General features: G+C 39.2%; 1 protein-coding gene across 1 annotated transcript in view; it reads right to left on the bottom strand.

The window, feature by feature from the left end:
* The window catches only part of Fndc3a (fibronectin type III domain containing 3A), a 161809-nt gene that overhangs the window by 52477 nt on the left and 95071 nt on the right, over nt 1–14261 (bottom strand). Inside the window, 2 exon segments of the mRNA XM_032918062.1 lie at nt 2116–2353; nt 11230–11306. Of these exon segments, the coding sequence (XP_032773953.1) occupies nt 2116–2353; nt 11230–11306 (315 nt within the window).

Here is a 14261-nt window from a genome sequence, read left to right as displayed (position 1 = left end):
AGACTGTATGAACCTGTAAACCATGGATTTGATAACATAACAATAAAATGCCAATTCTACTAAAGAATGAATATTTATATAGCCAATGAGCATCAACAAAATAAGAAAAAGGAAATTAAAACAAAGAAATGAGGTAAATTCACAAGCAACAGGATGATTATGAAATAAAGTATATTTTAGGAAGGATGTGGAAAAACTGGAACCCTTATACACTGCTAGTAGGGACAGAAAATGAGGGAACCAGTGAGCAGACAGCATGGCAGGTGCTACTCACACATGCCCCAGCCTTCTACTCAGAAGTGTACAACATGCTGGCGTTGAGATCTGCATCACTCACTCAGTCAAAGTATCAAATGCCATCATCTAATGAGTGGATGGTACAAAGTGTGATGTGCACACAAGTCTAAACTTCAACCGCAAAGCTGATGAAATGCTACTGCATGTCACAACATAGATGAAACTCAAGTTAAAAACCCAGGCAGAAAATATTACATCTTACAGGAATATTATAAATGTTGCACATCCATCACTATATGCATGTCAGTGAAAAGTCTGGAACAGGCAAAAACACAGAGACAGAAAGTAGCTGAAGGGGTGGGGGCAAAAGAAGAAATCAGGACAGACTATTTGACAAGTCCAAGGGTTCTCTCTGGGACAGCAGAAATAGCTTAGAATTACAAATCCCTAATCTAAAATCTGAAATCTGAAAGGCTCCCAAGTCTGGAACTTTGAGTGCTGATAAGACACAAATACAAAACGCCACACCTGAATGGTGATGGGCTATGCAAAATTATTAAATATTATATGAAAATTATCTTCAGGATATGTGTATAAAAGAGTTTTGTGTTACAATCTCTTACATATCATTCCCAAGATATCTTGTGTATCAATGTACATGTATGTGTAAAATATCCAGATTTTGAAACACTTCAGACAAAGGATAATCTATTGAGAGAAAAAAATATATATAAACAAACTTTATTCTCTGTAGGATACAGTAAATAGAAAATTACACTGAATACACAGTTAAAAATGGGTAAGGCTATGTGAGAACTATACTTAGTACCCGTTTTAAATGTAGTTTGTTTGCACAGATAAGCTTACATTTTATCTAGTCAAGATAAAATAAAGAGTATCCATGGAGAAAATAGACTAAATTGTAACAATAGATCTGAGAGAATGAAAACCACAACAGTAACTAACATGACCTTTCAGGGACAATCCTTCTGAACCCCGCTTCTTCCTATCTTGGGAATGTTACTAGGGAATGATAGGAGTTAATGCATTCATAAGAACATTGTACAATGAAGTCCATCTCCACAACAGTGTCCCATACTGAGAATCCAAACAACATGAATGGAAAGGAAGCATTTACTGACTAGAAAACCAGCACTGTCAGCTCCTCAGACCTACTGTCACATTCACGAAGAGACTCCTGAAGGTGACGCTTGTCTTCCACCATCTTAGCTGGGTGGTGCATTTATGCCCTTTCACTTTCCTTCGGACACTGCCAAGTGTAATGTGCACATTTTTCCTTATTACCTAGAGATTGTGCTACACAGTTTTCTTTTAAATTGAGGCTGCTGTAGTTACGTTCTGGCAACAGAATGGGAATGAGTATCAGAAAAGGAGATTCTCATAGAAGATATAAAACTTGGGCTGTAAGTAGAAAGGTGTTTAAAGCCACAGCAAAGAAAAAAATTGAGGTGTGTGTATATGTGTGCACGCGTGTGTGTTAGGTTTGTCTTTTCAGCAATTTATTGACTGAAGGTAACTTTGAGCTTCTCAATTCCTCATAGAATCCAGGAACTTTTTGTAGTAGTATCACAGCCTTTAAGGTTTAAAAAAAACAAAAGGTTTAAAAATCTCCTTAGAGGAGAGCCATCCTTTAACATGACCCTGCTAAATATTCACTACACTGATTTTGCTTATTTAACTGTTAGCTGGAGACCTGTTGCATCATGAAGATAAAGTTCCTAAATAGTACTTGGGTAACAGAGACGCACTTTGCTATCATTACCATGTGTAGTGTCCTTTCTGTGACATGAAGCGAGCATCTCTTCTGTCCACGTAAGGGATGGTCACAACAAGGCAGGGATCTTTGAGATATCTTACCTACATCTGCATATACTTGTGAAGACTGATACTGTGGCATATACTGTGTTGCCATGTCGCCAGCTCCAGTCACTGGTGAGTACATATGGCGTGGTGGAGGGGGCATCATGGTTGGGACGGGAATGAAACCAGGCAGAGGAGGATGTGGGGAGCGGTGGATAACTGTGTGGCCACCAGGATGAAACTCTGGTGATTGCGGAACCACAACGACTCTCCGAACACCATTGTCTTCAATAACCTATAAAATGAACATCAGGTTACAAGTCTCTTCTGAAGGAAATAAGCGACTCTCTTCAAATGTACTAAAAAATGTGTGTACTATTAGGATTCAAAAGACAGAGTAACCATGAAAAAAATTTATTGAACATATATAGGGATTAAATCAGCACTAAACAACAAAGCAGTTCTTGCTATACAGTATGAATGTTATCTAAAGCAGATCTTAAAATACCAATGGCTATACCATGAATGAACATTGGGCTGGAATAGTGGGTATTTAGCTTATCAGATACATATGGTGGTTTGGGCATAATATGGTCAAGAATCTTGTTTTCTATATCATAACTGAGGGTGGATCAAAAACAAGCTGTGAAGAAGACTAAAGAGCACCAGACAGTTTAGGTTCAGGCTAATCAAAGCATTTGTGGCATTGCGCCCTTTTCTAGAACTCAGCAGTTATACAGTGGTGCTGTATAACTGATATCCCACTACCCAGAGGCTGAGGCAATAGGATCCCAGAGTTCCAGGTCAGCCTGGTCTACACAGTGATATTCTGTCTGAAGAAACCAACAAACCAAAACAATGCTCCACACCGTATACTGCCACAGTCTAAAGTATCACAACTCTGAGAATCAATTTTTTTAAAAAAAATAATAAATCCCCTTTGGATCTCACAGGACCTTTAGGAATGTGAGGGCTTCAGGACAGACAGGAATGGCTAAAAGGTATAAAATTTTTAATCTCAAAATTAGGAATCTGTCTACACCGAAAGTTAATAATATATCTAGCACTTCAGAAAAACAGAAAAATTATTATACAAAAGTGCTCATTTAAAAACAAATCCTTTTATATTTAAGGATAGCAAGTCTTGTATTTGATAAGTATAACATGTATGTGGATACAAATCAAGCTGAGACACTTTCTATTGAAGTGTGATAGGATTTCTCCACAACACTGGACTAGAATACCAAATGATTTCATTGCTTATATGTAATATATTTAGTATATATATATTATATACATATATAACATATGTATATATATGTATATATATATTACACAACACATGGTATTTCTATGTACTGCTGAGTCTGTACTGAATCCTCCTCCCAATGAAATGCCTCAAATCTTCAGCAAGTGTACAGCACACGGAAGCAGATGTATGTGGAACCCAACTTGAAGGGAGTATGGAGTGGCATATACCCTTTTCAGCCTCAGTCCTAAAAGAGGACACATTAGCAGATCTTGAAACAGACTCTGAGTAAAGTAGACCCCAATGTCTGCCATGACAGCACTCCATATTATCCTTCTCATTCCTAATTCCTAGAAGACAACTCACCCTGAAAGGATTTTTAGTTCTCAATACTGTTCCAATTATCTTCCCTTGTGTGTCTTTGTGTGGTATGCATGTGCACATGATGTACGAGTGAAGGTATATGTGCAAGTATGTGTCTTTGTAGAGGCCTGAGGTTAATGTCAGGGATCTTAATTATTCTTCTACCTTATTATTTTGAGGCAGAGTTTCTTAATCAAATGCAAAGCTTGCTGACCACCCAGTCCTATTAGCCAGCCTCCCCTGCTTCTGCATTCCCAGGCATTCATGTAGTTCATTCCCACTGCTTCTGAGGCAAGTGTCCATGAGTCATCTCCACAGCAGTCGGCCTTTCTATTTTCCTTTTCACCAAATCCTACTCTCTAGCTGCAGTGAGGATGGTCTTGATGATGGCTTGTCATTCTGTATCTTGTCCTTCTGTTGAGATCATTTTCCTTTTCATTTTGTTTCCTCTTAATCTATAAACAGGTGAATTCTATCTATCCATCCAAATCCAGTTATAAAATTATCTCTTCCATTAAAAAATATTTTTGAGCAAAACAAAGAAATGGACAATTTAAGAGAACTCTGTGCAGCATGGTGATTTAGCCTAGAGTTTTGTAATCCAGAGCTCATTCGTGCCCTCCAGAGAACATTTAGTTGTGTTTGGAGACATTTTGGGGTCTTAGTGGAGTACAGACGTCAGGAATGCTGCTAATTGTCTTATAACACAGGGGATGAACCAAGAGTAAAAATTACCCAGAGAAAATGTCTACAGAAACAGGTCTAGAAATCTTAATACAAGCCTCTATTTGATAGGATTATTCTGGCTGCTAAATTGAGAACAGAGACATGAAGGACAAAAGTGAGGAAACTTCTGAAAGCCACCACTTGTCACCTAGGCAAAAGCTGATGTTGGGCTACTGTGGGCTACAGTGGGTAGGTCAGGGTGCAGGCAGGAGGGGTTTAGAAGCGGCCAACAGGTGCATGTATTTAAAGGCACGAAGTTAGCTGATGATTCCATGTGGAAAGAAAGGATAAGACTGTGCTCACTAACTGTGACAAGCAAGGCTACACAGAAAAAGTTAAGAGTTTATGGGGTTTAGCATTCAGAATTTTAAAAAGGATTCAAGGGTAAGAATTTAATAAATTTCTAAGACATCTAATTGGAAATGTTTAGCAGACCAGTAAGAACCAGTTTGCACTTCCAGAAAGATCAAAGGACAGCCTATGTGGCAGGAAGAAACCACAATTCCTTTGTGGAGTTTAGAAGTCTTTTTAAAATTTGGCAAGGGGGAAGGCTCAACCTGTAAAAAGATAATAGGTCGGGTAGATGGATAATAAGAATTGACCAATGATTTATCTAATGGGTTATAAAACTGTGACTCCACGAAAACAGTTTTGGGAAATTCAGAGGGAAAACTGGCTGGGGTGGGTTTAAAGAGGAAGTAGAGAGAATTAGAGCTCACAGCACGATTTCGGAAGTCTTGCAAAAGGGAATAGAGAAACAGGGTTATGGCTGCTAAGAGCAGTGGACTGGAGACATTTTGTTTTTTACTGTTCATTGCAAATTATTTAATTCTTATAATAATACTGTAAATTAGATACTATTATCTCCATTTTAGATGGAAAAATCTAGGCATAGAGATGTCAAATAAATTGCCCAGGACCATACAGGTAGCAGTGTGCAGGAACTCATGTTAGAATCCAGGCAGTTTGACTCCTAACTCCATATCCTTACTAACACAGTGGACAAGCTGAGGAGAGTGGAGAGTTATTACTAAGTTGGTTCGCAGCTTTACTTCTGATCAGTGTTGAGGAGTTCTGTGGATGATGGAATATTGAACATATTTGATGTCACTGAGTTCTACACCTAAAAATTTAACAATTTAATAAAATATGTGCTGTGTGTTTTTTTTTTTGTTTTTGTTTTTTTGTTTTTGTTTTTTTTAACCACAATTACAAAAGAAAAACTGTTAACAGCAGAAATGTCACTGGGAAACATGAACCAAACCAAACCAAACCAAACCAATCCAAACCAAACAAACCAACACAAAAGCAACAAAGATCTGGACCAGAACCAAAAGAGCACAGACCACTTCAGCACTTCAATAATTATTTAGGAGGCTATAACTTAAGAGTTAGGTCCAGACACCTCAAAGCTGCCTTAGGTCTCCAGAGGCCCAGCTGCTAAGAAATAGCCAGCATGTAGACACTGAATGTCACATCAGCGGGTCCTCTGGCTGTAAGGAGTAAAGTAAAAGCAGTAAGGTAAGTTAGATTGCTAATAAAAATTAAAGTACAGATAACCAATTCATTAACTACATGTAGCACCTAATCTTAATTAGGCAAAGCCTTATTTCTTCCATTGAAGGCAGAAAGGTTGTGCTCCGTATTTGGTATTTTATACTGTAGTTTGTGCTTTCCTGGCTTCAGTGACCAGTCTAAGGTCAATCTATTTTGTTTTTCTTATTACCAGTACTGGTACTAGATTTAAAAAAAAATGATGTGTATGATTAGTTCATGTCTCCTCCAATCTTTGCTTCCCTCCAAGGCTTGATAAGCTCCCCATCTTGAAGTTTTAAATAATAAATACTAGTACCTGTGCACCCTGCCAGGAAATCCTTATTTCCTGACACCCAAGTGCTTGTACAGGAACAAGCATGCATAAACACACACACACACACACACACACACACACACACGTGCGCGCATGTGAGTCCACACACAGCCTCCACCCTCTTGTCCTCATCTGAACTCCTTAAGCTTTCTTCTAGTCTTTCCATACCCCTTCTCTTCCCATCTGGCTGCTTTCCAAAGACAGCATTGGGATTCGCTAGGATGCAGAAGCTTTGAAGAATGTACTGATTCACCACTAGCTGCTGACATAATGTAAGCTTAAAAAGCAAGCACAGCTTAAAAGAGTAACTTGAAACTTATAATTAAGCTAACATGGGTCTTTCCCCTACTTTACAAAATCTACACTCCTACAGGAACCCTCTCATCTGAAAACACCACCTCCACGGCACTAAAACAAACAAAAAGACTAATGGCTAAGGTGGGGGTGGCGGGGGGTGGGGTGGGGTCCACTTTATATCCCAGGCTAGCCTTGAACCTGGTCACTCCATTTCTACCTTTCAAGCCCTGAATTAGTTATGAGCTACCATGTCTAGCTCAAGAAGACCATAAGCATGTGGAGGTCAGTGGCTGACATGAGAGGTCTTCCTTAACAGATGGATGCCCACTCTATTTCCTAAGGTAAATTCTTTCACTAAAGCCAGTGTTCTCCAATTCTGTTGGTCTAGTCACTCAGCTTGGGAAATTTCTTTCTATCTTCAAATGCTGGACTCACACCTTCCCCCTCCTGATTATTTTTTTATGAAAGTGCTAGGGGACTTAATTGCCACCCATATTTGTGATGTCATCCAGGAGTTACAGTGAGGTATTTCATAAACTTTTCAGTAAGTCATTAACTTCATTACTAAAATATTAAGTTATTCTATGTTGCAATGCAAGGCTTGTAAGAAATAAGTTCTTATCTGTCATGGGTTGCAGTTTCTTCTGTTCTTGTCACTATTTGCTTTGTTAAACTTTACAATTCTTTTATTTTGTTTCTCTTTTGATATCTTAACTTCTCTGGCAAATATTTCACTCTCTCACAGTCTTCCCTTTTTTTTTGGTTCTTTTTTTCGGAGCTGGGGACTGAACCCAGGGCCTTGCGCTTCCTAGGCAAGCGCTCTACCACTGAGCTAAATCCCCTTCTTGTTAAGGAACACTAACAGCTCACTCATTATTATACCCAATAGAAAGGATAGGCTCAGAGCTTATCAATAAGAAAGGTATATATATGTGTGTGTGTGTGTGTGTGTGTGTGTGTGTGTGTGTATATGTATATATAGATAGATAGATAGACAGACAGACAGACAGACAGACAGACAGACAGATAGTCTTGGTTTACAGACCACAAAGTATCTTTTCTAAACAACCTGCCTGGTTTGAAGCTTCCTTCCTGCCTTTTAAGGGCAAACATACTAGAAATCTAACAACTGAGGTTGCTCACAGTATAAAATGCTAAAAGGAGACTAGACAGTGGTTATTAATATTTGTACCGCTTCATTTCTGCCAAACCAAACAACTTGCATTTTCTTATATCCACACGCGTGCCTCGATCTTTCCTTCTACTCCTGGCTTCTTGTTGTGCCAGCATTATGCTCATGGGTCAGGTTTTGGACAATGTGACAAGCGTAGATTGTTGCCTCTATATAGGTGAGGGCAGACACAAGATAGGGCAAGGTCTGTGATTGGGCAGTGAAAAAGTAAGGTGGAGACAGAGTTTTTGTAAGGCTAGAGAAAGGGAAAGAACCAAAATGGAGGCAGAGAAAGAAGACCAAGATCCATGTGGCCTAAATGGCCAGAGGTAGTTATGAATAATCTTAAGGGATGGGTTTTTATAAGTCAATTTGACTTATCTAGGTGGGCTGTTTTTATCATTATCAACTGGCTCTGAGTTTATTGTGTGGACGTTTTGTGGACTGTAAATTTACTTAGATAAATCCGACTGCTAAGTTACAAGCTTATTGAGTATTGATTTTAACGGGTTGCTGGGAGTTGATACTATAACCATTAGGGGGCAGGTGCTGTGAATCTGAGCAGAGTTCTTCTGCAGAAAGCCAGAGCTGTGGCTGCTGCAGGGACAGAGAATAGCTAGAGGCAGTGTGACATGGTGCCCTAGAACTGGCTGAGATGAACAGAGCCTGCTAACATAAGGCTTGATGACGCCAGCTAGCGAGGGTCTGTGGGTATTTCAAATATTTACTGCAACAGTCAAGTGCTTAGCTGTGAGTGCAATGTGGATCTTACTAACGTCTTCTAGTATTAGAAATCATGTGTCATTGAACTGAGTTATGCTAACTGCTGGTAATGAGGACCTGAGCATATAGTCTTACTGTATACTTAGAATATTTCAAAAGACTGTATTTTTGTCTTTGGATTATCTCATATATATATATACTTCAAACTAATACATTTTCTAGAGGCAATCTTGATTTTTTAAATTAAGAGAATAGTAATAAATTCACTAGCTTCCCACAATCCTTCCACGAAGATTATTATTAAAATTCGTCAATTTATTTGACAAATATTTGTGGGATACCTACTACATCTGAGTACAAGAATATAAAATTAACTAAAAGGGAGCTCCTATCTCCTTAGTTTCTCCCTGTCTAGGGAGTTAGCACCTCAATCTAGAGATGATGGGCTGACTTCTAAGTATTTACCCCACTAGCTGTTTGGCGTTGAGGGTAGAGTGACTGGAGTCCCCAAGTAAGTTGGGTAACCTTGGCCTCACTCTCTCTTTGTATTCAGTTCTACTAGACTCGCGCTGCTCCTCGGCATGGGACAGACCTCCAGCTTAGGTCATCTGCAATGGCCGTTTCTGTTTCTAGAATCAGTTTGCAGCCATAAAGGCAAGGCGAATGCCTACCTTTCTGTAGACCCCGCTTACCACCTTCCCCATGGCTTGCTCTGCAACGCTGTTATGGAGCACTGCCCAACTGAGCTCTAGTCGCTTCTGCCTTTCCTCTCCTGTAACAGACCCATCTGTCCACTGATTATCATTTTTGTTTGCTTCTTCCTAAAAAAACCAACTTTGTAATCTTTAGAGGGAGGCAGAGTCTTGCCTCTCTCATCCTCAAGGATGACTGATGCACTCCACTACACATCTGTGGAACACTGCTGTGTATAAGAACTGGTAAACATTATCTTCCCCAGGAAGAAAATTAATCAACAAACTGATAAACACAGCTATATCAATAAAGGTGACTAAGGGCTTGAAAACTCTGCTTCTACATTCATGATAGATTGAAATGAGAAGGTTGAGGGTTGTCATAAAAACAGAAAGTGTTGTAAGACAACAGAATAGGACTGGCACAGGGATTCATTCCTCGAATTCCAGTACTAGAAAGCAGAATCAAGAGGATCATGAACTTAAGGCCAGTCTAGCTACATAGTGAGAACCTATCAAACGATAAGCCAAAACAAGCCCCAAATAAAAAAACCACTACCACAAACAAAATTCAAACCACCAACACCTCTACAAGAATACCCTATAACTGGAATAATGGTCCCACTCATCCTTATGTGAACAGCATGGAACTCAGTTTGGCAATGATAATACTCAGTAAATGTTTGAACTGAATTATGCTTGAGAGCGGTTTCCATATAAATGAACAAAGTTCTGAGGAAGAGCAACAGAGCAGAAGAAATAATAGACATGATGCCAACAAAATCTGGAGTAAATCACATTAATGCTTTCCTACGTTTCAAGGTCAGGGACCAGGCACAGGTCTGGAATACGGCAGTGAGCAAGTCAGTTAAACTTGTATGTAGAATGGGAGCTACAGTAAATGAAGGGCTCAATGTGCTTAAGTAGTGTCAGTGACCAGAGCCTACCCTACAAAGATTACAGGGTATTTAAATACACAGCCTCGTGTCTTCATCACATCACAAGGAGGGTACACGGAGTCAAGGAAGTTGATATGCCCCAAACCCAACAACCAGCAAAGGTTTGAGATAAAAGATCCAGGTTTCCTGACTATTTCAGGCAATGTCTATCCTCCATACTAATTTCTTCTGTCATAGAGGTATGTTTCATAATCTAAACAAGAATCTACCACAATAGCCTACCGATATTCCACTATCCTCAGGGAGAAAGACATGGTCTGAAGAGTACCTAAATGCAGATTTGCTCTCTAGCAGAGAATGTTAAGTGTCCCTAACAGGAACTTGCTGCAGCAAGCACTGAACAGAAGGAATCGCAGTAGTGGACAACGCTAACGTCTCAGTTCTACCATTTAATTCCATTTGCCTGTATTTCCAACCGAGCTATACTTAATTCTTTAGATTGGCAATTCACATGAGGTTAGGAGACAGAAGGCACTGAGCTCAGTCTCAGGGCTATAGGGAATGGCTACAGTGAGGACAGCAATGATATCCCCCAGTCCTCAGGGTTGCAGAAGGGCTTCAGTGTGGATTACAGTCGTCTCCTCAGTCTCAGGCCTGCAGGCTTAAGTGCTCTTCTCTGGGAGGCAGGTACAGTGTCACACACATGCCATCCAGACTCTCAGGAGGCAGGAGGACTGTAAGTCTGAGGTCAGCCTGGGCTATAAGGAGACATGGAAACAAATTCTATTTGCCACACTGTGTCCACATGATTACTGGAGTACTCGAAGGTCTTCTCTCCTGTCTTACTTAAGTCAATCATCTAAAGAGCTATGTGTAGGCAACTTAGCTATACAATGTGCATATTCAAAGAGATCAGACACTAAAACCTCTCTTGGAGTTTAGTGCCCAAAGGTAACTCTGAGTGCTGAATAGTACCAATGTATTCTTCCCTCCTTTCCAAATATAGTAAATATTTGAAATGGACTTATAGAAGATACTGCTTTGGAGAATATCCAGATCTTTAACAGCATATTTTCACCAGAATCAATGTCAAGGAGAGTAACATTATCTACCTGTTTATCTACATACACACATATCTACATCTATACATACATATAAAGAAATACACACAAAAAGCATACCTGTGGGGCATATCCAGGAGGCACATAAATAGGAGGCACGGAACCATTTGGGGACATCATTGGAACCTGAGCAGGACCTGAATGGGTTACAGAAATGATGCAATAATCCATCAGCGCTTAGCAAGGTGAGGCGGACAACAGCATGACTACTTCACCTAAGCTAAACATGAAGCCAACAGTGGCTGTGATCTTATTCCATGGAAAGAATGAAGATTAACAAGTTTTTATATACCATTACTCTATGTTTTATGTAAAATTTAATATGTTATATATGATAACATATAAGTTTTTATGTAACATTTACTTTATGAAGAGTATGCATTATCGTTAAGTACATCTACATTTCCCACACTCGCTCAGTTCTTACACTTATGAGTAACATGTAAAACCTTAAAACTAGTCAGTTTACAATCTTCAATCATTATTCATTGTACAAATACCCCATGTGACTCTAATGATTGTGCAAGTAGGAAAATCAAACTGAACTTTGTATTTAAAAACAACCAATTAGAAATGGAAAAGGACACCCCCCCCAATACATACACAAAGGCAGAAGGAGGAGTAGTGAGGAGGAACAGTAAGGTCTTTGAAGAGTTCTGTAAGGGTAAGGACTTGTGCAGTGTAGAGTGGTCCTGTCCTTGCGGCTAAGAACACCTGGAGGAGTGTACATGTGCGTTTACTCTGAGAAAAGCTTGCTGTTCCTGAATACAGGGACACTGTAAACCATGTGAGCTTCACTTGCACTCTGTCTTCTACTTTTACGGTGTCACTTTTCCAGATAACCTTTATAAATGGGATCTTATTCTCTCTTCACCTTTCTGAGAATAAGTATTCTTGGAAGTTTTATCCTTTCTAAAACAAAAACCTCACTTGCTATAAATAACTTTTTAGAAAAATATCTCTTTTGGATTTTTCTCCCAATAACTTTAAACTGCAGTATTCCATATGCTCCAGTTTTTAATCTGTTGAAAGAAATCTTATATATATATTATTATCTTTTCTAAGAAGAAAGTGTATCAGATCTGGTAAAAAAAAAAAATGCCAGGGGGTAGGGGGAGGTGATCTCTTTTACATGTAGAAAATCTGCTCTTGGGGTGAATGGTACCACTGGTTAGGGCCACTGTGACTGAAAAGCAAGCAGGTCCCAGCAAATCCAGATTGCAGTCTTTTTAGGGAGGGGCGAGGGGAAGTCAGAACAACCTGGCGTGACAGGGGGGCTAAGAAGAAAGAGAAAGGGAAATGTTAAGATATTGGGCTTTGAGAAGAAAAGTACTAAATCATGTCAGATAAGGGGAGCTGAAGAGAAATGGGAGGGAGAGGAGAAAGAGAAGAAAGACAAGAGAGAAGCAGGAAGGGAGGAAACAGTAAATGGAGAAAAGGAGGGAAAATAGAGGGAGGAAAAAGAACGAGAAGGAGAGCAGGGCTGAAGTAGTTACTCGAAAGCAAGCAGACTCATGCAGTATACTGCGTTACCTACACAAGTGTTAGCAACACTCTTGTCCAAAAGAAACCTGGAAAATTCGGGGAGTTGGAGTGCTCAGGCCTGGCCAGCAAGTGTTCTCTGGCTAAGAAACAGCACAGCACCAAAGCAAATTATTTTATGTGAGTGCTTTGTCTTCATGTGTGCTTGTCCTGTGTCTCGTGCTTGTGAAGGTCGGAAGAGAGTGCTGGATCCCCTGGAACTGCAGTTATCTATGTCAATGCTAAAAGCTGAACCCAGGTCCTCTGTAAGAGCAACAAGTGCTTTTAAATTCTGAGTCACTCTCCACCCCCCTCTAAGTATTATCTTAATCATAAGTCATGAACACTAATACTATAAGCCATGTTTTTAACATTTTTCTCTTCATAATCATTTAAACAACTATATTTAACATTACCCATTATCCAGACAGAAAATGAGGCAGAGGGAACTTAAGTTTGCCCAAGTGGTACAGCAGGAATTTAAAAAGCCAACAGTTTAATTTTTCAGGATATACATCACATGAACATTGAAATGCTACTCACGGTCAGTAACTGCTACTAGTCATTAGGTCTTGCCTCTAAGGAAATTAAGGCTACCTTTGTTTTTATTTCCTTGGAAAGCATAACAGCAGAAACACAATTCTAAATTTAAGTAAACATTACCTATGAGTTTGCTAAGTAGCACTTGTGAGAGCCTCTTTAAAATCTCTACACAGAAAGGCTTCATTTCTGCTCTCTGGAGAAAGGGGAATAATTGTACACTAATAGTCATTTTTATTCATTAACTAATTCACATAAGCCAGTAAATCAGCCTTCTAAATTGTAAGATTTGACTTAAATATTAAATGACTGAGAAACAAAGATTTTGTTGACAATTGTATTTGTTTACTTAATAGAAAAAATATTATTTACCGAGCTCTGACTATGAACTAAGCTCAGACTGAAGACTCTTTGCACCCACTGCAAAGTTTAATAAAGTCATTGATGTCAGGGATTGATGAAGATGATGTGGAAGTGAAAGAATGCAGACAGGCATCTTCAAAAGCAGAACTGTTCTTTAATGAAAACAACTGAACCGGTGTTTTGTTTCTCTGTGATATTAGAGCAGTAACTTCTAGGTGAGGCAGCCACAGCTCCTATCTCAGCCTCCACAATGCTAGGACTGCCACTGTACTCAGTTCACTTTACTTTGATAGCTGCTGAAACAATTCATTTAGTTTCACAAAAAACTCCTTTCTGATGTGATCACTTTGACTACTTAAGTAAATTTTCTAATTGGGAGGCAGAAATGCCACATGGATTTTAAAAAGGCAATTCATCAGTGCTATGTACATTATCTAAAATAATGGTGGGATATAGTCAACATTGAACACAAACCTACCACACCCCCAATACATAAACAGTAAACACAAGTACTGATATTCAGATCCACAATGCTGGCAGCACCATTTTGCCTGTTCTGTGTCTATAGTAACAGAACTCTAAAACCCGTGAACACTTATTAACACAATGCTTATTACCTCCTAGGTGCAACAATACTTTGTAACTCAGAAAGTTCTAGAAGATTAACC

The sequence above is a fragment of the Rattus rattus genome, chromosome 12 (genome assembly GCF_011064425.1).
Source record: "Rattus rattus isolate New Zealand chromosome 12, Rrattus_CSIRO_v1, whole genome shotgun sequence".
Taxonomy (NCBI): domain Eukaryota; kingdom Metazoa; phylum Chordata; class Mammalia; order Rodentia; family Muridae; genus Rattus; species Rattus rattus.
Note: the sequence above shows the minus strand (reverse complement) of the source record. Positions and strands in the feature narration are given on the sequence as shown.